A 23,268-nucleotide genomic window follows, 5' to 3' on the forward strand; every position below is an offset into this window, starting at 1 on the left:
TTATAACGCAGATAAGAGTTTTTCATTATAAGTGTTGAACAATTTATGCAGCTGAGCTGATTTGAAGTGAAAATATATTCAGCAAGCAGTAACTTGTTAACCTTTCTCTCTGGTCTCAGCCTCTCCTGCTTGTGTTGAGCTTTGTGATCTGTTCTTTCTCAGCTGGGTTTCTATTAGCAGCCACACATGAGTCAGTGGGGAACAGAATCTTTTCCTAAGTGGTTGAATTATTCAGCTGTATAAACAAATTCATAAACATTAGGAAGAGAATTTTGGTCCTGAGAACATCAAAGAGGTCAGTGGGAAGGAATGATATGTAATTTGGTGAGATATTAACACATAAATTGCTCTTCTTGCCTTGTTGTAATCCACTTGTTGACAAAAGCAGGAGTGATGATTAAGGGCAAAAAGCACTTGTTAAAGAATAATTGGAAATCACACCGTAAAAAAACCCCAACCCTTTATTACATGTGCAAAGACACACACTGTACGAGTGCTGATACTGAGAGGTGTATTCAACAGAATGACCTACTTAACTTGAAATGCTTCTCAAATACAAAGAATTCAAGTTTCTGCTCTGCTACACCAGTTTCATATCAGACAACACACAGATCAGTGGAGAGACACTGAAGTAAAAGGAGATTGCATTCATTTGTGATTTTTTTATTGTAAAGGTGCAGCAGAGCTGAGCCTTTTAATAGTCCATGAGGTTAAATTTGATAATTCCATAATGTTCTAAGGTTATTTGACTTCTGCATGAGGCTTGCATGCAAATTATAATGTTGTTTGTCCAATTAATACTGTATTTCCTCCATGAAATTACTATTTTTTTTGCTTATAGGCTTGTATACATGTGTGCATGCATAGGCATATTTAGGGCAGCCTTGACTGACATATAAAAGCATTCAATGAACAATTTAAAATAACTATATGAAAAAATACATAGTATGGAGAAATTGAAATCAGTGGCTTTTTCTGTCCTTTTAGGAGGCTTCATCCTAATTCAGTGCTAATAGTTAATTAACCTGTTAAACAGCATCTCTGTTTAGTATTGTGAAAATTGTCAAGAAACACAGAATATGAGCATATATAATGCACATCCTTATTAGAGCTGTTTGTAAAGGTGGCTTTATCTGCATGATATTTGACCAGAATGACTTTCCAAATTTCATTATAGCTAAGCCCTTTTCCAAAGGAATGTCTGCTGTAGGGTGCTTGCCACGTCTGCTTGATTTGTCTGTTCGTAAATTTGGTTTCATTGCCTTCACCCCTCAGTTTGAAAAAAAGACAAATGAAGTAATGGTGGATATCTTGCTGATATTTGTGTTTCTTGAAGGTATCATAAGAATTTAATTTTTTCCTGTGGCCTCTGCATTAGTGATATACAAATAAACACATTGGAAAGAAATATCTCATGCTTTTCCCCCTCATTTTTTTCCAAGTTAGAAGCAATTTTTAAAACCTTGCTAAGCTAACAACAACAGGAAATTTTTCCCATTAGTAAAAATCCTGAGAAGTCAAAAGGCAGTGTTTGGCTGATCTTTGCTGGATACAAAGAAAAAGAAGCAGCTATGTCTGCTCTTACTCAACCTCAGCAATGCTTTGGTCCCAAGACATTGCCAAATCAGAAAAGAATTCTGCAGTGGATAATTACATGAGCTAATAGGACCAATTTCTTGCTATCATCTTATTTTAAAATGTATTTCCTTTCTTGGATGGGTTGAGTTCCAGTCCAGATGTTTTGGTTTTGTCTCATTAACTTATGGATGACAAACTGTGAAAGTTAGAGTATTGAAGCTTCTGAACTAAACTGTTTTGGCCTTCAGTGCTCAGGTGCAAAGGGAGGATACATGGGTGCCTGCATTGTCATTTGTAGAATTAAATTTGTAGAATACAGTCTGCCAGGAGCCCTTTGAAGTCCAAGGAAACACAAAAGACCAAGAGAGCTGCACATTGCTTCTGGTTCCAGCGCAGTTGAGGATAAGAGCACTGTGTCTAAGTTGCAAAGGGTGCAGTTGGTGTAACACCTGTCAGAAGCTTTACAGAAAGCCTGAGAACAGTGTTTACTGTCTTACATGGTAAATTTGGCTTACAGAGAGTCTGTGTGGTTTTCTCAGTGCACACAAGCTGCACTGTGTGTGTAGCCCAGTCATTCTGAGTGAATTAGAAGGCCCCTGTTGAGTTCTGATGGAATTTTCTTCAAGTCTTAATGTATGTCAGTATAGATGTCAAAACCCCCTAATATTATCATAAATTTAAAAAGTGATTAAAAAGCCCCAAAACACAAATAAACAGGCAATAAAACTCTGTGAATTGAGGTTCCAGCTGCGCTGAGTCGTATGCAGGCAAAAAGTGTTGCACATCAACATTGATACTGAAGTTATTGCAAGTTGGTAAAACTGATCAGTAGAGGCAGTGTTAACAGAAGTGGTTATTTTCCTTTTCAACTCATCATCCACTAAAATGACCTGCAAGCCTACTGCAAATGCCTGGAAGTCCTGTGGGGTTTTTTTCAGAAGCTTTGCTCCAGTCATCTGCCTGTTCGCATTTTCAAATGTTTGCACAGAGTATATTATAAATTTTCTTAGGACTTGCAAGTACTCTGAAGATGCCCTGTCAAGTTACTAATCCATTTCTGAAAAGGAATGCTTTTGCTTATATAAATTTTCCAGTTCTGTCTTATAAATTCACTGAGATAAAGATAAAATCTCACTAGACAGACAACAAAATCTTACTCATGACAGGATTCTTCTTTTAACAACTGCTCTAAACTAGTGTCTTGGCTTAAGGGTTTTAGTTAAGAATTGTTGCAAGTTTCTATAACAACAACAATAAAATGCTTTCATTTTTTCTCTGTTTATGTTGCTATCTTCTTATTGAAGAAATAGCGTACATTTAACAAAAAAAATCGAAGACCTTTCTTCTTTTTTGAAATAATCCAGTCTCTTCAGGCCCTTTGAAAACAGCTATCACACCAGGCAACTTGTTTGCTGTTATAAAGGAAAAGGAAATATTTTAGGACATGATAAATCTTACCCGTGATGGAATGTTTTTTCCAAAGTGATGGATCATGACAATAGCTTTTTATTTCCTGGGAATGTTGAAGAATTGTTATTAGACTGTACATCGGGATGTATGTTGTTTTTTGTTGTTTTGAATATCTGAAATCTTTATATTCCACTGAAAACACTGGAGAGAAGCACTAATATTAATAGGCTTTTTGTTGAAAAGATGTTAAAAAAACCCAATGTGGCATTCTGTGTTGCAGCATAGCTGGATTGTTTTATATTTCTGTAGTTCAAGTTGTATAACTGTTGACTTTTATTCCCCAAAGAGTTTCCCCCTTTAAATTTAGCAAGAAAGGATAACATGGTGGCTTAAATTATTAGTTGATTTCTGTGGAATATGCTATTCCTCACTTGGCTCTAAACTTCCTGGACAAATGAAGGTGCATTATTTTATCTAGAATAATTATCAGGCAACTTGTGCCCTGACACCCCTGCATATTGTGTGCATTTACACCATAAGGTCTCTGGAGCACAGCCAAGGTGGAGTTACACTACAAAACACATGCACACCTGCTTTTGAAGTCTTTTAGGTGGTACTACTTCTTTTAGTGAAGTCAAGAAGCACAAGACTTAGGCACCTGATGATTTACTCACCCATTTGCCCTCACTCTGAGGGGCTGCATAGTAGTGGCTTTATTTCAGCAGGGGCACCAACAGCTCTGTGATGGAAGGTAACCTGTAAATTTTAGAGTTTTATAGATGTTTCACTGTATTAGTGCACTCAACAATATGGTGCACTTACATGCTAACTCATTTCCCCTATCTGGCACTTTGTAAAAGCAATATTTAATGCCATCAGTTTGTATGTCCTGAGGATGACATGGTCCAAGTGGCTCATCCTTTCTCGCTCCATTTTAAGCCATTCACAAGTGCAGTGTTTTCTGAATATCTCCCTTTGGTTTCCCTATGTGCTAATCACAGGAGAAATTCTGTTCTTGATTATTTTTGCGTGCACTTTCACATTATATCCCTTTCTGGTTTTAATCCTGTATTGTATACAGTCCACTTTACTGTATAGCTTCTCTTGTTATGAAACATTACAATTTCTGTTATTTCTTCTAGGTAGAGAACAGACCCAAGTATTATGGAAGAGAGTAAGTAACAAACACCTCTGGAAGTGGTTTATCCTGACATATTGGTTAATAATAGTTACAGGAAAGGTGTCAAATGTTTAGTCTGGGCTCTTTTTTTCTTCTGTGTGTTTTAGAGCAGTGTGTCTCACCATCAGGTCATTATTACATTATTACTTTTGTCTGCCTAAAATTACAGCTGCAATTTCTCATGGATATGGATATCACTGAGTGCTACTTTAAGTGAGAAAAACAAACATACATTTCTGTGCTTTCAAGGGATTGTCTTTTTCTATCTCCCTCTCCTGTTGGCTTTGCAAAATGTGTTTCTGTTTAGGAAGAAAAGATATTTGGATCCCAAATGCAATATATAATCAGTCTCTGTGTGTCTTCTGTTTCAGGTTGCTAATGCAAAGATGGTTAGATTTAGTGTGGAGAAACAAAGATCTTACTTATGTTTATTTTGGTAAAAGATGTGTAGTGTTGCTGGGTTATTACATCAGCAATTTACCAACTTGCTAAAATCTCAGGGATCACATAAAATGTCCTTGAATGCTTCAAAATGTTTGATTGCATGCCACTAGCACAAAAGATGTGAAACCAGCAGGAGAAAACAGATTTATTTCTACATATTACATTGATAGATGCAGATTTAAAAACAATATACTTGTTTCATAGATGTTCTTTCCTAGAAGCCTTTCTAAACCATTTGAAGTAAATTCAAATACAGGCACATAGGGAAATTAATTCAAATTGTAGATTCCACCAAGTCAGTAATTTTTGTTTGTTTCTTTTTAAATTACTATCATTGGTGCTTTCTAAATGAAGACCAAAAGGTGATTTAAAAGAGAAGAGGCGTGTGTTTCAAAGAAGTTTTTGTTCCGTAGATTCCATGGGATGATCTCAAGGGAGGAAGCTGACCAATTATTGAGTGTTGCAGAGGGAAGCTATCTCATTCGTGAAAGCCAAAGGCAACCTGGAACCTACACTTTGGCATTAAGGTCAGTAATTAATATTCCATTTTTAAATTTATAAAATATTCAAATGGTTTTACTTCATTGCTGACCTCAGATCAAAAAATTCTTTGTAGTTGTTTTAATTTCTTTTTCATCATTATACTTTTTTACCCTAGTTATAGATTTGGTATCTTTGACCTTCCATGCCCTTTTTTGAAGTGCTAACACTCCTTATTGTTTTTACCATCAGGATAACAGCAATTGTGGTTTTGCTAGTGGGGCTTCATTTTGCCCTTTTCCCACTGTGGTACAGATGTGACCCAATGCAGATGTTGGGAGAGCAGGTGGTCAAGAAACAAAAGGCACCTTATGAGTTCCCTGAGCAGCCTGCCATGTGCTGGAAAACTCTGTCCCCCCTGGTCTCTCCTTGGGATGGCAACACATCAGGAGGCCCTTTTTGTCTGAACACCTGTTAGCTCACAGTGCTTGCAGATCTGCTTCTTCATTCTGCAAAGCTCTGGCAAGTGGGTCAGCTATAAATAAAAAACTCAAAAAGTAGTTGTAAGGTTTAAATAGTTTAATTACTTTTAAATATTGGAGGTTACTTTGGCCTGTGCTGTACACCTGAGATGGGAGATAGTGATTATTAGCAAGGTTGTAAATCTAAGTGGGACAGAAAAACATTGAAGAAGATGCAGTTACTGAAAGTTTTATAAAATTATGATTAAAATAATAATGTCTTGAAATAATAGGTTGTGATAAATTAGTTTTTCAGGGGGAAAAAGAATATATTTTCATAGTATATTTGTTTCTGTAGTAATAAACGACAGACATTATTGACATTTACACTGGCTTTCATTAACAGTGTAAATTTGGTATTTTGTATTAAAATAGTACTCAATTTCATCATCTTCTGCTCTTGCAATATTCTTTTAAAGCTACAAAGAAATCAGTTTTTGTAACACCTGGCTTGAAGGCAGAGCTCCACTGCCTGCTTCCAGTGGTGCAGAACACACAGGGCCTGTAGACTCAGATAAAGCTGTTGAGCATCTTGTAGGATGTATCACTGCAGGTTGTTTTTCAAATGCACCTTCAGTCCAGCAAGTCAAAAGATGGCTTTTTTCCCCAGGTTTGATGGTATCTCTCACACTGGAAAACCCCTTTGAAAACAATAAAATCAGTTTTATACCAAATAGAGAAAAGAATGGATAGTTGTTAGTGATTGGTTTGGGAAAAGTTTCAAATGATAACAAAGTTGTTATCATTGTTTTATTTTGATGAAATTCAGTGTTTGGAAAAACACATCAGAAACTGAAACTGCAGCATCTTGCAGCCATTTCATTATGTTTAAATGGTAAATGACTTGTGTATCATGGGCAGTGGGTCTAGGTGGCTGCTTTCCTTCCCATAGCAGACAATGCTCTGTTCTCTTGCTGTTGGCCTTCAATGTGCATGAATGAGAGTGTTAACTCTCATGTCTTAGGTGGAACTCTGTGAACTGTGGTGCTCTGTCTTCCACACATTGGGATTTTACCACTAGGATTTATTTTTTATCACTACTAGGCAGTGTAGCAGGAGTCTGCGTTTCCATTGACTGGAAGGAGAATTTTTCTCAGTTTTTATTCTTCCTTTCCCTGGAACTATAAATGCAGAATATAGCCATTAGCCAAAGTGTCCAGTGAGTGTGTTTCTGACATAGTAGCATCTCTTAAAGACCAGGTCCTTTCTGCAGTCTCTCTGTGTACCCTGACTGTGAGAAGTTTGCTGTGATTGCCATGTTGAGTTTATGTAGTTGTATCCTTTTCTGAGAGCATCACTTGTGTTTGGGTCACTACATTGCCAGATGGCAAAGATAGCCCCATCTGCAGTTTAGATAATCCCAGCAGGAATTTAAGAATGTAACTTCCATGGCCAAAAACAGAGCTTGTCAGCAGGATGGTATGTATGAGCAAAACTTTTCCAAGTTCAACAGAAAGCTTTGATTGAGTTCAGGGTCTCTAATTTCACCCTTTCTCTTCTGGTTGTATCAACAAATTTGGTATTTTCATACTAGGTTTAAGTGCTACTCTGTCTCTGAAGCACTCATGTTAACTTTAAGATCACTTCTGTGTGATTTTTGCTTTTTCTTCTTTACCTTTGTTTTACCCCTTAGAAGGTGTGGGAGGAAAGAAAACTTGGTCAGCTGTTACATAAAAAAACAAACACAGAACAGATTCCAAGAATTTTATGAAGTTAACCCAGCAATTCTCTAGAGGTGCTCTAATTCTGCAATAACATAGTGACAAAACATAAAGTGAAATATCCGTGTGTTCTGGTTGGTTTTCAGGCATGTTTTGGTAAAAATAATGGAAAAAAGTTGAGTAAAATTTAGATTCTTTAAGGTACTATCAACTCTTGGCATAAATACTTCGTTCCCTCTGTATTTCTATGTATCTACTCAATCTCTCTCACTGTTTGTTGTCTGATGTGTCAGTCTTTGACAGTCTGTCAATTCTGAGAAACCGCCTATGAAGTGTGATTGCATCATGAAATCCCAGTTCATGGAGACTAAAAGTCTTGTGGTAGCTGTGGGTAGGAGCAGCTGATGTTGAGACTGAGACAGGTTTGTTTCCTGGCTTGTAGCTGCCGGTGGCTCTGCTGGGGAGGCAGGCAATTCAGTGAGACAGACGGCCCAGCATGTCCAGCTCTGGCAGATGTCTCCTTCCTGTGCTTGTGGCAGCGTGCCTGGGAACCCTGAGAAACCCAGGGCATCCAGTCGTGAGGAGCAGTGTAGTGAAACAGGATCATGTCCCTTCCTGTGGCAAGGTATGATGTCTCTGTCATGGAATGTTTCCAGCCATCCTTTCTGCAATGGAGAAGAACAAGCTTTTTGTGGTTTGTCCTGAGGACCCAAGCCAGACAATTCCTCAGATCATCATGGGACACTTTCAGTGTTACATTTGATTCCACCAGCCATTGTAGCTGATGCCCAAAAGCTCAGTGTCCATACCAGCCAGGACTGCACACCCTGTTCGAGATGAACTGCACCACATGCTTTAGTTCTTTGTTCTCTAAAGCCTTATTTCTAAATGAGTTTTGACTGCTGTGGTGCTTTTATGGAACTAGCTTTAGTAGATCTAAAGATCTTGTTCCTGAGCTGCTATAGCTGCAGACATAGCCTAGCACCACTTAAATGACCAAATATAGGACAGGAAAAATAATACTTTTTGCAAGCTAAAGCAAAGCGGTCAGCTCTTCTTAGTGCAATACTGTCAAATAGTTAATTGAGTTCAAAGTGAAGATTTTTAATATTTTTTTCTTTGTAAGGTAGGGAAAGTGACTCTTACCCAAAAAAACTGTTCATTTTTTTAAAGCTGCTGTTGAGTTACTGTAAAATCTGCTTTCCGCTTATATAACAAGCTGCATTTTGATCATCTTATGATGAGCTATTTTTGCCTACTTTCATCCATTATTGTGCAATTAATTTGCATCATGACTTTTTAAAAGGCAGACTACCTTTTAAATATAAATTTGAAACAAAAGATGGTGGAGTTTTTTCAGAAAATAATTTTCTCAGAATTTGTAAGAGAGATAGAAGTATGTTCTTAAAGAAATAGAAAATGATAATTTAAATGTTGTTTGAAGTATAGAAGTTTGACTAAATAGTCAGAGCTGTCTTTCAGATAAAATTGATGTTCAGAGCCTAAGAAGGTCTGTAAAATTGTGTCAGCTCAGATACCATATAAAGGAGAATGAAGCATAAACACAACTGAGAGCAGCAAATCAGCACCCTACTATATTTAATGCCTATATTATATTTAATCATGGATGCATTCACCAATCTTTACTAATTAATTAATCAATCAGAATGCCACTGAACATGTTTTGCAGTCTTGAGGTTTAAAAAAATTACTGACATGAGAAAGTGATCGTAGATCTATATCTGTGTACATACATATCAGCAAGTCTCTGTCAGAATAAAAAGACACAAAATGCATTGTAATGTTAATTAAATGTTCCAAGCAGATTTAAAATAATGAAAATTTCTAATTCACTTCTGGAGCTATTAGATCTGCTTTTACATTTGGCAAAAGAGTAGTACATTGCTTAATGTTAAGACCTATAGCAAGTGGCAGTAACAATAGACATGGTTTGCAATGTAGCCCTCTGTGGTGGAGAGCTTGTTTAATAATTAGGATGAGGATAAAGAGGAAATGGGTAGAGAGTGTACTAGTGGTAGGCGTTGAAGTGTGATGGTACTGCATGTTCTTTTGAGCAGATAGCTGCTGTAGCACATTTAATTGGTTACCATGGTTTCCCTTCCTGCAAATTCTATTGTTGTGATACTGAGAATGAATTAAGGTTCCGCAGCATGAATTTTTAAAAAAAAAAAAGGTAATAATGTGAGCCATGATTATGAGTCATGTTTTCTTTATGTTTGGAGGTTTGGGCACATTGAAGATTATGTAGCACCAGGAAAGAATTCTTCAGGTGAAATGAATGTCAAAAATTAGTAATCTTTATTTTAGTCAACATGTATTGTGCAAATTCATACACATTCTCAATCCATGAATTATGACATTTTTTTAATCAACTAGCCACAGGCATTTTAAAAGGAGACCTAATTGGTAGCCTATTAGGGCATAATTCTGCACATGAACCTTTTAAGTTTCAGAGGATGAGTGCATTGGTAGCTGGATGCTGTTTATTTCCAGTGGGCTCTTTTGGGACACGTGTGTAGTGCTGTTCCAGAACACGTGTGGATTGCTGTGAGATTACTTACACATGTAGAATTCAACATCTGCAAAAGGCTTCTTGAATTCAGAGATGAACACTGTTGATCTGCATTCTGCTGAAAAGCCTTGTTGTTCATACTGGGACCGGGGAGAGCAGTTGGGGAAAGAAGAATTGTTTGAAACTACTTTCTACATGATGATAGCTGAATTATGTTTTTTGAATTATGAATGTATCAAAATCTGATCATAGTTTATCCTGCATCTACAGCTGATCTGTAAGTAGTCAGAAGGAGCCCAGCAAAGCAGTAGCTAACTGCATCTCTTCCCTTTACCATGGTAACAGTATTCTGACATCATGCTAGTTGGTAGGGAAAAATTCTAAAGACCATTTTAAAGACTAAACTTTACATATCTTTCTGTGTATTTTTACCTGATTTGCAAAAGAAGTGATTGGCAGTAGCAGGGGTTGAATTCAGTTTCTAGAATCCTTTCTAAAATATTCATACAATATTCCTTGGTTGCCAGCTGAAAAGAAAAAACAACAGGGGAAAAGGTGGTAATAAATTCTGGAGCTTGCTTTTCTGCTTCAAGTAAAACAATTGGCCCTCTATCTAGGTGACGTTCCCGTAAAAAGTTTCTTTTCCTACATAAAATTTCACACTAAATAATTGACTCTCTTAGTTTGTCAATAACATTTAAGGTTCAGCTATCAGTAAACACCTGAGGTGTTCTGTTTATCATCTGCCTTATGTAAGTGCACCTGGGCACTACTGAAATGGCTTCACTTAAGTATTTAGAATAATAATAAATAGCTACTAACCTTAATGAGTAATTAACTGGCTACCTAGGTCCTCCCACAGACTAGAATGCTTTTTTCCTTATGGTTCATGTCTTCTTGCTGTGTTCCTGTTCTCCTTCCCTCCTCTTCCCATCTGTTGTTGTTGTCAGCTCTGTTTTCTTTTGGCTAGAGTGTCTAATTTATCTTTAGCAATTCGGTTTACTGCAGTGTTTCTCCTGCTGGTGTTAAGTTCAGCACTTCTCAGAGGAATACTCTCTGCTCCAACGTGCTGTGAACGTTTTTGGGAGAGCTTGTCCAAGAGATGCCTGTGCTCAGTGTGCACAGCTCATGTTCATTTATGCCATGTCCTTCACCTGGCTGCAGCTCCTGCTGTGATCTGCTGGGCAGCAGAGGCACTAGGCTGGTGCTGAGGTACCAGGGTGGAGCTCAGGAGCTCTGGGCTCACTTCTTGGCTTCATATATGACTTGGCTTTAGGCCATGGAGTTCTGCAGGCCTCATTTCTCCATTACAGAAGCTGTTTTCTCTATTGTCTCACATGCTTGTTCAGTACAAAAGTCTAGGATATCTTAAAAAGATAGACTGGAAGTTGTACCCCATCTCAGTCTACCCCCAGTCACAGCTCCTGAGCAGGAATCTGTGTTGCACTTTGCTGGTTTTATGCTGCATAATGTCTGCATGGTTTAAAGCTTCTGGGCACTATTGGAGTTGAAATAATAGCTGAAAAAATCAAATTGTAGTGCAATCAGTTGCCAATCAAATTGTGTATGCAAGTACAATAATGCTCTCCTCCCCTGTCAAAGCATATATATCTTTTCAGTCTTCTGCAAGTTCTACTTGAATGCCTCTTTTTCTCTACTGCTTTTAGAAAATGCTAGGTAGAAATCTATCTGCAAGTTGGCCCTTTTGATTGGCCTCTCATTTTGGATATTTTTGGAATTCATATTTAGAAATTTTTGTAATTGGAGAAACACCTTTATTCCTGTACTTCATAGATACTGTGGGTGCTTTATAGACGTGTTTTCAAGATAACATACAACAACCTTACATTGTTGTTTAATGTCATAATTGTTTTCATCTCAACATTTATTCATTATTCAAACACCAAAAGAACTGACACCAATAAGTGTTATCTGGCCCAGTTTTCCTTTTCCTTCTCCCTCCTTTATACTTGGTGAAGCTCAGCTGAGTATGGTTCTTCCTGATTTGATAGGTGCTAGAGGGAGAATCAAGCTAATTTTTTTCTTTTGTATCTTGAGATAAATGAACTCTAACAGTTTCATTAATAAATTGACATCTGCCCCATTTATTGCTGCACTTGGATGAAAGAAGAAATTGTATTCTAGAAAAACAGAATATAATTGTAAAAAAGCTATTAATCTTCATTGATGAACTGGTAGCAGCCCCAAGAATTCTAACAATGCATGTTATGTATGCAGGAATTATTTCATTTTATGTTATGCTTGTTTATTTTTAAGGAAGACAGCTTTGAGGAAAAACCATTTAGAGAGCAGGAAGAGTATATTGGTGAATCTCACTGTTTGCAAAGAAGGGATGAGTGAGTACCAGAAGATTAGAGGTAGAATACACTGAGAAAACAAGTTAAGCGAATAGCAAATTTTGTAATACCTTTAAGTAAGTTAAGTAAGCCTGTATTGTAAGCTTTGAATTAGCAGTGGCTTAAGGCAAATCAGATGTGACAAAATCTCTGTGGAACAGAAATCTTACTGTAGTTTTTAGGTTTTTTTTTTTAAATCTAAGTGAATTTGGGTTTTCTTTAGACTCTGAAAAACAACCTGCTGTGTACCTTAGGAAAAAACCCAAACAAACAGGAACAACAGCAAAAACAATGTTGCTCCACTCTGCTCTTCAAAAACCTTTTCTGGACTTGCAAAGCTATTTTACAATAAGAACATTTCTTTGGGTTTTCGCTTGATGTCTTCCACTCTGGTTTTCTTGATATACTGAATTAAAATATCCACATTGTTTTAGAAGGATAAATTAAGAGCAAGTTGCTTTTAGTGTGAGAAAGTCTAGAGAAGAAAAAGAGAAATGTGACAGTAATGAGTAATTTTTGAACTAAAGGAGGGTTGATTTTGAGTAGATACAAAAGAAATTTTTTTATTATGAGGGTGGTGAAAACTGGAACGGGTTGCCCAGAGAAGTGGCAGATGTTCCATCCCTGGGAAAATTAATTGGATGGGGTTCTGAGCATCCTGGTCTAGGTTAAGATGTCACTGCTTATTGCAGGGTGATTGGACTGGACAACATTTAAAGGTGCATTTCCAACCATTCTTGGTCCCTATGAACTTATGGCCTTGTAGGAAAAGCTACTCTGAGTGAAACAAAAATGAACATGTTTGAGCATTATGCTATGGCAGTTTTCTCTCCATAGTACACAATTACAGTGGAATTCCTGCTACATTGCTGATGCTGTTCTACTTCAAAATAAACCAGAAAAACAACATAATATATGACCTAAAATGAAAACATTTACGTTGAGTAAAGTTTGCATGCACATTTGGAAGTTTGCTGAGCAGACAGTGGTAGGGTTGATACCTTAATTTAGATGGATTGAAACACAGTTCTGTTTTAAAGTACTATGAAATCTCTCTGTAGCATGAAGCCACATGGTAAAATTAACTCTTGAAGAACATTTCTTAAAAAATTTTTGTAAGCCTTATTTATGTATTAGGAAACTGTGAAAGTAACTTTCCTGCAAGTAACATTTCCAGATGATCTTTATCCGGGCAAGCTGGCAGAGGTCTCCAAATATTGCTCTCAGATACAGAGAAGACACCAGGCTTTTAATACGTTCCTGTGTGCATGTAGAATTCAAATGTGTCTTAACCACTAACCACAGTGAGTGTATTCCCAGGGAGCATGGAACTCTCACCAGGTAGAAAAGGCAGTAAAACAGTGCCCAAAACATTGGTATTGTTTCTGATTCAACCATCAAATGAATCCAAGCAATTTATATAAGGTTAAATAGAATAAGGCATACAGGCACAGTACTAAGAAGAGGTAATGCATCTGTTCAAACCAAACAGATTATTTTCAAATGCTTACCACTGATCAAGAACACTACACATTTACCTTAAGTATTAAATGGTCTTACTGCACATTACTAGCATACCATAGTACTTGATCAGCTGACGTATTTTCAAAATTTTAAGATGGTGAAAATCAGCTGTTGATGGTAAAATAATACATTGAAGCAAAGGAATTATTTTCTAATTTTGTTAGATTTATTTGTGAAATGCTCTGTTATGGGTACCAAGGGCTGATAACACTTCTTATTCATTGCTTTCAGCAACTGTTGGCTACTGCTGATGCCCTAGAGCAGTTATTTTGTCCCTGACAGTGCTTAAGATCCACAGGGAAGTGCCACTGCTCTGGTCCTCCCTGCCTGCTGTTGGCATGCCATTTATGCAGAATTGTTTTCCAGCATTGACAAGGAAGTTTGGGCACTGATGTCTTCAGCCTCAGTTGAGAGAGACTGCTGGAGAGCTGTTAGCACTGATACCCTACAGGCTCTGAGCTTTTTGTTTGATCCAGGTTAGAGAGAGGGAGTGGAAGATTGTGCCTGCTTTGGCAGGGGATGTGCACGTTGCAGTAGCAGGTCTAAGATCCCTTTTCTCTTTGTAAGGATGCTGAACTCAAGTATCATGCATTCAGCACGGATGTTACCAGGTTTTAGGGATAACTTTACACTAAATTAATGTTCATCAAGCAACAGTCAGCTAGCCAGTACTGCCCTTCCAAATGGCTCTGGAAAAGTATCCATAGTGACTGTACTCTGCCACCCTTCCCAGCCATATCAGCAAGGATTTTTTTGTCTCCATTTGTATCAATCCCTAATGTATTTGACTGCATTTATACATATTGTGTTCTTGTAAAATACTGCTCAGGTTTGGAAAGCTATGTTATTTTTCAGGCAGGTATTCTGGGAAGTTGGCAAGTTCTGCAGTTCCCTGGCCATCAGCAGAAATGTTGTTGCCAATGAATATTAAAAAAAAAAAAAAGCTTCCTTCAGGAGTTGGAGACCTTGAGACCTTCAGGGATAATTGTGTAGAAGAGGTTTTGGCTGCATGCAAGGCTTGTCTTTCTTTGACAAGGAAATGGGCCAAAAAAGGATCTATGGAATAATTTGTTTTCACCCAAGAACACAGCATGATTAAGAGACATTTGTGATGGCAAGATTCCTTATATTCCTGTGGCTTTTTATGGAGTGTCAAGAGTCTAGTCATAAGTGTTGGTTCAGAGTTTTCAGAAAATAGAAGTGAAATTCTGGCACCTAATTTTAAGAAAGACTTTTACCTTCTGGCTGCAAAGCACATTAAGACTCTTTCTCCCAGAGTGATTAAGTCCAAGTGACCTTTAGGCTGAGTCTTAAGTTTTCCCAGGTCAGTGTATGAAGTTGTTTGAAATGAAGGAGGACATGAGTAGTCCTGAGGGGTATTAATTTGTCATTTGATTGCAACTATGCACTCTAAACAATGCCCGTGTCTAGAAATTCTTCTCATCATAAAATAGCCTGTGAAAGTGGTGAATAGCTACTGTACAATTCCGTATGTGGACTATAAATTCATCCTCTCAGATGGTAAGAGTGTATCTGTGCTCTCAATCCTTCCCTTTTTCCTATTGTTTCTTTACTGAATGCTGCATACAGGTAGGTGGCTGATTCTGAGGCCTGTCTCTCATGGCATGATACCCAATTCAGCTCCTCAGTCCTTTATTATCCTTTACTACCAGCCACATTTTCTCTACTGTTTAATACATTTTCCCACGTTATCTACTCTGCCCCACTGGCAACCAAAGGAACTAGACAGTGATTTCAGACAACTTGGAATAAAAAATGTCTTTTAACTGTAGTCCTGCTGCTTGCAAACAAATGCACAGTGGACACAATGAGACTGTTTGACATGTCAGAGGTTTAATTCTTGGAAAAACATCTGATGTTCCCCTGTATAAACCAAAAGAGAACATACTTTATCTGTGTCCCACTTTCTATTTATTAAACAAAAAACAGCTGGTACTAGTACTTGCCTTTGGAGGAGAGCATCAGGAAGTTGAAATATCAAATCTTGGCTCTACTTAGTTGCCACGGTGATGCATAATTAACTAGGCTGCAGGAATGCTACAGAAAGTAAACATAAGGAAATAGTCTTGCTAGTGGAAAAATTTAAACCATAGTTTTAAGTAAGATTGAAGATTAAGTCTTTATTAATAATTTTCAATTGAACATATATGCTTTTCTGAATATTGTAATTTGATAGAAGTAGTGTCATTATGTGGTCAGGAAAAATTTAAATTAATTTGAAAGAAATAAAACAGGAGTCTGAGACACATTATTGACAGTACAGTCTTTGTAAAAGGCTGGTGTTTCATTGATGTGTGGAGATTTTGGGAGTTTATTCCCTTATTACTAGGAGAATTCTATTTGAAAACCAGTACCTTTCTCCACAACATATCCAATTAGGAAAGAATAAAGGAAAAAAAAATCGATTTGGAGCAAATGGGAAATTAGATAAAGGCAAACAATTCATCTCTTGGAAACTCTATTCCTTATAGTATCAATGACACACTCCATGTGCAGCAGTCTGAACAGATCTACAGCACAGGGGCTGCTCAGTAAAACACACCTGGGGTAGGAGGGTGCACATTCTGACCCTGTGGGAAAGAAAACTAACTTTTTAACAAGTTCTGTCTCTTTTCTGCATTTGGTCATCTTGTTCTTCAGAACAGGACTTCAGAACCAGACAAGACTGGTTCTAGATTTTGAGAGACGTTGCCAAAATCAACACACTGTGTGTACTTAGTAATAGGCCTTGTGATGCTTTTCTGTGCCATATCCTCTTTTGATAAAATTAGTGTAATACTTTTTCTTCTGGAAAACTAAGAGCAATAAGTGACCTCCAGCTTGCTTGAAACTCTGCTTTAAGTAGTCAGAGCAGATGTTACTGATGAGAGCAGCAGTTCACCTGCATCTCTTAATATAAGTAATTCCAATGTATATGTCATTTAAGGCCCATCATTCTTCACCTTCAAACTTGTTTGGTTCTCCTGGTGAAGTGAGAGCCATCAAGGTGCTTGTGTGTGCTCAGTGTGCATTATTCCCACTGACCTGAGCAGATGACAGTGAAGGTTGCTCGCTTTGGCACTGCAAAGTGCTGAGCACTCTTGGCTCATGTGGACGTCTCTGACAGTCAAGGGTGCATAAAGAGGACATCCCGTGGTCAAAGCTTGTTTGCAATACACTGTGTTGAGTATAAAGGTGTCCTGAGGAGTAAGTCTGAATACATCTGCCCCTCCTGCTATAACTTAGGACATTATCTTTCTGCTTTCTGTATGACTTGTATTTACTCAGAACTGCATCTTCTGATGAAATTAGCATTGGGTATTTCTTTCTGTCATTTTGTAATTACTCATGTTTGATTCAATGACCTTTTAGTTTGTATGACATAAAAATATGCATGGAAGTACCAGTTAATCTGCAGGAAAATGCCCACATAGTTCCTACACATTGTGTCCCCTTTCCTTACTGAACAGGATGCAGATTCCATTTACGTTTGAGTGTTTTGCAGAAGTAGCAGTGTCTGAAGTTGCAGTCACTGTCAGAACTATTGATAGGGTGATGGGAAGGTTTGGCATTTTGATGTAGAACAGAGAAAAAAAATACAGACTCTAGAACCATCTATTTTTTGTCCATATTGGCAAGAAGAATGTCATATTTCACCGGAGGCAGGGTCTAAAATTATGCTTCCCCCTGTTTGGCAAGGCCCTGCTGAGCAGAGGAGCCACTTCAGCAAAGTATCGTTATTTACTGTGTTCCTTAACATCTCCAATGAAGCATTTGATTGTAAAGTGAAACCAATCCATCCTTTCAAATTTAGTTCTTAAAACTTATTTGGCACATCTGACCTCATAAGGGGGCCAATACCCTCGCTGCTGTCTGACCACAGAAAGCACTGGAGTGAGCTGTGAAAGCAGCTTCTTGCCTCCATCTTCCCCACAGGAAATGTTGCCAAGTGCAAACACTAGTGTGTTTTCACATGTTTAGACTGCTTTGAGGCAGAAAATGATTGCAAATTCTAAGTGCAGTTTTTAAAAATATGCTGCTGTTCAGGTAAATTGAGCATTCTTATGGTTGCTAAGAGCCTGTATCAAAATGCTGTTCCATCCTGATGCAGAATGGCTGGTGTTGGATAGCTTTCGTGTTATATATCCTGTATATTACAAAGATTTGCCTGAAGCTTGGGACTTAACAAGCAGAACACAGAAGGACTTTTGTACAAAGCTTGAAGAGTTAGTCCTGGGCCTTTGGCCAGGAATAAAGAATGCTTGCCCTTGTGCCATTTTGTCCTGTGCTGCTCGGGTTCTGGCAGCAGTTCTGCTTCAGTGTAATTGTTGGCACTGGAGCTCAGCTGAACCTTGAATGGCCTCTTCCTGCAGCAAGCAGGGGAGCAGAGGTCTGAGACAGCATCAGAGCTGCGGATTGATCGGCTCTAATAGAGGGCTCTGTTATGAGAGCTCCTCATAGCACAGCCAAGCCAATTCACTGCAGTGATAAAGTAGCAAAGCACTAAAAAAAGCCATAAGGAGTGTGAAGTAATTTTTCAGTTTTTCCATAGATAATGGAAAGGCTAAAAGAATACCAGAACAAACAGCTCCTTCTGGGACAGTACTGTTTTCGCTATCTCTCTGCAGTTGTTGTTGATCTCTCCTTCCTATCTGTGCTAAGTAGTAATTCCCCAGCTCGGCTGGACCAGACACAGAGCACAGTCACAGCTTTAAGTGATAAAGTGTTTTTAATTGTTTGCAAAGGCTTGCTTACTCTTATTTATTCTGCTTACTGTTCTTTAAAAAAAACAACTTTCCCATTTCATTGAGGCAGATTTGGAAGTCAAACCAGAAACTTCAGACTCTACTACGATGGAAAACACTTTGTTGGGGAGAAACGTTTTGAGTCCATCCATGACCTGGTGACAGATGGATTGATTACTCTTTATATTGAAACGAAGGCAGCTGAATACATTTCCAAGATGACAATTAATCCAATTTATGAACACATAGGATATACAACCTTAAACAGAGAGCCAGCACACAAAAAGCATATGCCAACCCTGAGAGATGAACATGATGGCAAAGAGTCTACAGGAGAGGATGAGGTAGCAGAAAAGAGGGTAAGCAATTGTTAACCCACTTTTTTTTTTTCTGTTAGACTTTTTCTTTTGTACTTTTAACCTTTCCCCTCTACTCTAAGTACTAAAGGTTTCTGCAGCTATTTAGTCTGCATAGTTATTTCCAGTGTTACATTAACAATAATATTTAAACTGGTTATAGAATTTTGTAATGGTAATTTTTGCATATTGCAAATTTTCATGATTTGGAGGTTAGTTATTTGTCATTGTAATTCTTCAGGTCTTTTTATAGTTATGGATGTTACCATTAAGCCACTCCTTTACTTCAAATGGGCAAAGAATATTTAATCTTTAAATTGTTTATAGTATATAAGACAATTGCATTTTACTTCTTAATATATTCAGATTTCCCCAAACAAATGCATTCCATAACCTATTCAGCAGTCTGCATATAATAACAGTAAAGTTGTCCACAATATAAATAAGACTGTTCATTAAGTTGATAAAATGTTAAAACATTTCACTTGGCTAAGTTCAGCCTGTCAGAAGCTGACAGAGCTATTTTTGGCCTCAGCCAGACTTGCAAAGAGGGATTGCTCTCTTCAGAGAGTTGCAGTATCAGCTGAGAAGTAATTGCATCCTGGATTATAAAAGAAAAACTAAGAAGGAAGAAATCTTAGAACTAGTGAATTAAGGGAGGTTGGGAACGTACTGGGCAGACAAAGCAGCTGCCTGAAATTTTATTTGTGGTTCAGAGACTAAACATAAAAGGAAGCCATAATGTAAATTCCATTGTGTTAAATGAAAAATATTGAAAATCTAACAAATGAAAGTATTTTAAAAAGGTATTTTTACACACCTGTAGGTGTTAATGCATGTATAATAGTCTGATATGCTTCCCTATTTCACAAACTTCAGGATGATATACATTAGGTCTATCTATGTAATATGCTCATAGTGCGTAGAAATGCTAACCTTAGTTGGGATCTTTTGTCTCTCCAATCAGAAATGTGTGATTTTAGTTTTTGTGGATGTGGAGGAAAGGTCTGACTGACAATTTCCAACATACATGGCTATTACAGTGAAACTAAGCTCCGTACTGAGTCCACAGAGAGAGAGGCTCATAGCTTTGGTCCCCTCAAATCCTCCTTCAGCAGAATCTGTCATTCTGCACTGAATTTGCTGAGAGATGAAGCACCCAACTTAGCTTAAAGTATGAATCTTCACTGTTATCAGATCATTTTGACAAAAGAAATACTGCTGGGATAGTGAAGCTAGCTGACCACATTTAATATCCAATTTCTCGCCTGTTAGGTAGCAGTAGTAGAGGGGTGAGTTATCACTTACAGTTCTTGACAGCCACTGCTTCCAGCCTGCTGTTTCAAAAGGATTCTTTTTGCATATTATCATAGACAGTTTATTATAATGCAAAGTCTGGGTAAAAATCTTCTTTAAGTCTTCTGGAAGTTACCACTTCGGGTTTCTTTGGTAAAATTAACTCTTCCTGCATTTATAAACTTTCAAGTGACAGCAGAACTCTGTTCTGTTACATTTTTTAGATTGATGAAACAGTGTTCATAGTAAAGAGATTTCAATGATTAGTGTTGAAGAATGCTGTTTTTTTCCACGGATTCCACTCATTGTGTTATGTCCCTCACCATCTGTTTTGAAACATTTTTCATTAAATAGCTCAAGGACTATTGAATATTTGTCAAAGATTGAAATTTTATATGAAAAACCTTTAAACGGATTAGCTAGGTAATCTCAGCATCCCACTCCCTTCATCTGGAACTTACAAGTGACTAAAGGGGCTTCAGCCACAAAATAGTTCAACAGCAGTGGTGTCTTCAGTCCTGAAGCCCAGGTTTTAATACTCTTCTTTATTTTGTCTTGGAACTTTATTGATGTGAACACACTGAGGCACACAGAGATCACAGGATAGTTAAATGTGGAGTTTTCAGTTTACTTTTTGAGTGATTGTCCAGTTGGGGTTGCTATCTGTGCCTGCATGGGGACAGTACAGTGTGGTCTTTGTCACTGTGGAGTGGCACAGAGGTGACATCTTGGCTGTCTTTGCACCTCTCAGGGTTTGGGTGGAAAGATGGCACAGATTTTCCTGCGTGTCACTTCACCCAGCAACGCATTCAGCCCCATGACCAGCACCTTATCCCACCAGCAATCTCAGCATTTGGAACAAGCAGCTGTTTATAAATAGGTCAAGTAGTTTTTCTTCCTTTTTGGTGGCAGGGCTGGCAGGTTGATTCCTGTTGTCCAACATGAAGAGAATATCATTGAATTGTAATGAACCAAAGAAAATTGTTCAGAGTTCAACATGAAAAAAACCCATTGTTTTATGACCCAAGCAGCAAGATCTGTGTGCCTATTAGCCCCATGGTGAGGATGAAAATTTCCTCAGTGTGTACAGCGTCTGGCAATGAATGCATGTTCATCAGTTTTGAAATGCACAGCTTCTCCCTGCACTGTATGCTTCTTCCTCTGTAAAGAGAGAAAGAAGTCTGGGTCTTTAACGTGATCATCTGATCATCCTGAGCCAAAATATGTTCCCAGATTTGCAGGCTCTGAGGTTGTTCAGATACAAATCTAAATTTGTGCCTGTGACTGTTGCCCAGTCATGTGTGGGAGGTGCATGGAATATAAGTCCTTCAGAAGGAAAGAAGAGACACAAAACCAGTCAGAGCCTGTGGAATAGCTGCTGGGAATGGAGTCTCACTTTCTGCCATGGAAACTGGGCAGCTAGAGAATACACCCCAAGCTTGAGAATGAAGTATTAAAGGGCACTCACCCAGTCTTCAGTTTGGTGTGGGGCAGTAGCAGGAAATGCTGCATTTTGTGTTAGATGCCTCCCAGCAGGCACTTGAAATACTTCATTTGTTCCCTGCTCTTTCTGTAATTAATGTATGGTAGAAGAATTCAGTATGTGTTGGGTGACACTTTTCATTTGCAATATATTAAAAAGGAGCCCTAGTAAATGGGAAAGATTTAAAGACTGAAAGAGATGAAAAGTCAAAACTTATGCAATCATTAGATAAGGATTGTAAGACATAAATTGCAATACTCCTGAGTTGTGCAAGAGACCATATTGTGGCATGATTTAAGATGCAATTTTTGATGGGAAAATATAATCCACTACACAGCATGTGCTTCACTAATAATGAGAAAGAATATAACTGCATACCATGTACAAGTGTACATTAAAAGTTTAAATTCATGGGTAATAATTTAATGCTTTTCCTAACCTCTGAAAGAATTACTAATTAGTCAAGACATAACTGGAGGAGGAGAGACTGAAAACAGGAGAGTGCTTGTCCTACTTGAATGTCCCAAGTAGACATTTTAGCTGTTGTGCTAAAAAGGTGATGCTGGTTCCCAAAAGAGTCTGCAAATTGTTCAGAACTCAGTTGTGGGGCCATCGTGGTCTGTGCATTAAGAGAGGGCTAAGAATGATTTAAAAGAGGATTTCCCATGTGGATTCAATCTATATGACCTAGTGTGGAAGTGGAAATAATAGCCAGTATCATAAGATTTAGTATTCCTCCTGTGCTTTGAATACTGATGGGTCTCTGAACATTCTGTACTCTCAAAAGCAATTATGGCCTTAGAGCAGATCCCCTGCTCTAAACACCCTATAAAAATGGTAGCTCTCAGAAATTAGTAAATATCTAGAAACATAAAGTCCTTCTTTCAAGCCGCGCAAAATATTCTTTTTTCATTTTGACATGTTTTTGATTTCTTTATAATATGTATAATGTATAAGAGGTTGTATGAGTGATTGATTCAAGATTTAATATTTGTTATGAAAAAATGAAATCATTAGTTATGAGTTATCCTGTCTTTCAAAATGAAATCCTGGGGTAAATGTTAGGATAGCAACTGAATCACATCTGTTCATGTTTACTTTAGTGATAGTGCTATTTCTTTGAGAAACTCAGTGGCTGTAAATCAATTAAAGACTTTTTCTAGACTGTACTACATTCCATTCAATTCCTATAGATGGAAAGAATTGAGAGAAGATTTGTGGCAGCAGTCACCCAACAAAAGCAATCTTCTTTTTCTGTTTTCATTTACCTTAGCTAGTGATACCATTTTTTCCTCTACAGTGAAGAAGGCTGATTTTTCTGCAACTCTGCAAGGAGATCTGAAAATGTCAATCTGTATAATTTTAGTAGGAGACATGTTTTTATACCTGCCTCCAAAGATCATACAGATGACAAAGTTAAGTGCGATCTGTGTACATTTATAATAAATTTGTAATAGACTCCATATACAGAATCAAGGGTTATACTTTCAGGTGTTTGCAGAGGGACCTGTCTTACTTTCCAGCCTTAAATTAACACTTCTATTTTCATTAATGTCACTACTATTTTTCTACTTTTGGTCTCAGTCAAATCTGTTAGTAAGATCTGCTTAAACTTTTCCTTCACCACAGCTTATTTTATCTTCAGGGACAGCACATGAGAGCCAGCAGCTGAGGGAGTTGCAGTGGCTGGCATGGAAGTA

General features: G+C 37.7%; 1 protein-coding gene across 3 annotated transcripts in view; it reads left to right on the top strand.

Annotated features, from left to right (window-relative positions):
• The window catches only part of CHN1 (chimerin 1), a 92,404-nt gene that overhangs the window by 27,060 nt on the left and 42,076 nt on the right, over positions 1 to 23,268 (top strand). For 2 of the 3 annotated variants that reach the window (XM_058809144.1, XM_058809145.1), the window contains 3 exons: positions 4,131 to 4,162; positions 5,026 to 5,139; positions 18,504 to 18,792. In XM_058809144.1, coding sequence (XP_058665127.1) covers positions 4,131 to 4,162; positions 5,026 to 5,139; positions 18,504 to 18,792 — 435 coding nt within the window. Of the gene's footprint in view, positions 1 to 4,130; positions 4,163 to 5,025; positions 5,140 to 7,864; positions 7,900 to 18,503; positions 18,793 to 23,268 lie in introns of those variants that run through there. The other variant, XM_058809146.1, reaches the window with a different exon arrangement.

Source organism: Ammospiza caudacuta, chromosome 8, assembly GCF_027887145.1.
Source record: "Ammospiza caudacuta isolate bAmmCau1 chromosome 8, bAmmCau1.pri, whole genome shotgun sequence".
In the NCBI taxonomy this organism is placed as follows: Eukaryota; Metazoa; Chordata; class Aves; order Passeriformes; family Passerellidae; genus Ammospiza; species Ammospiza caudacuta.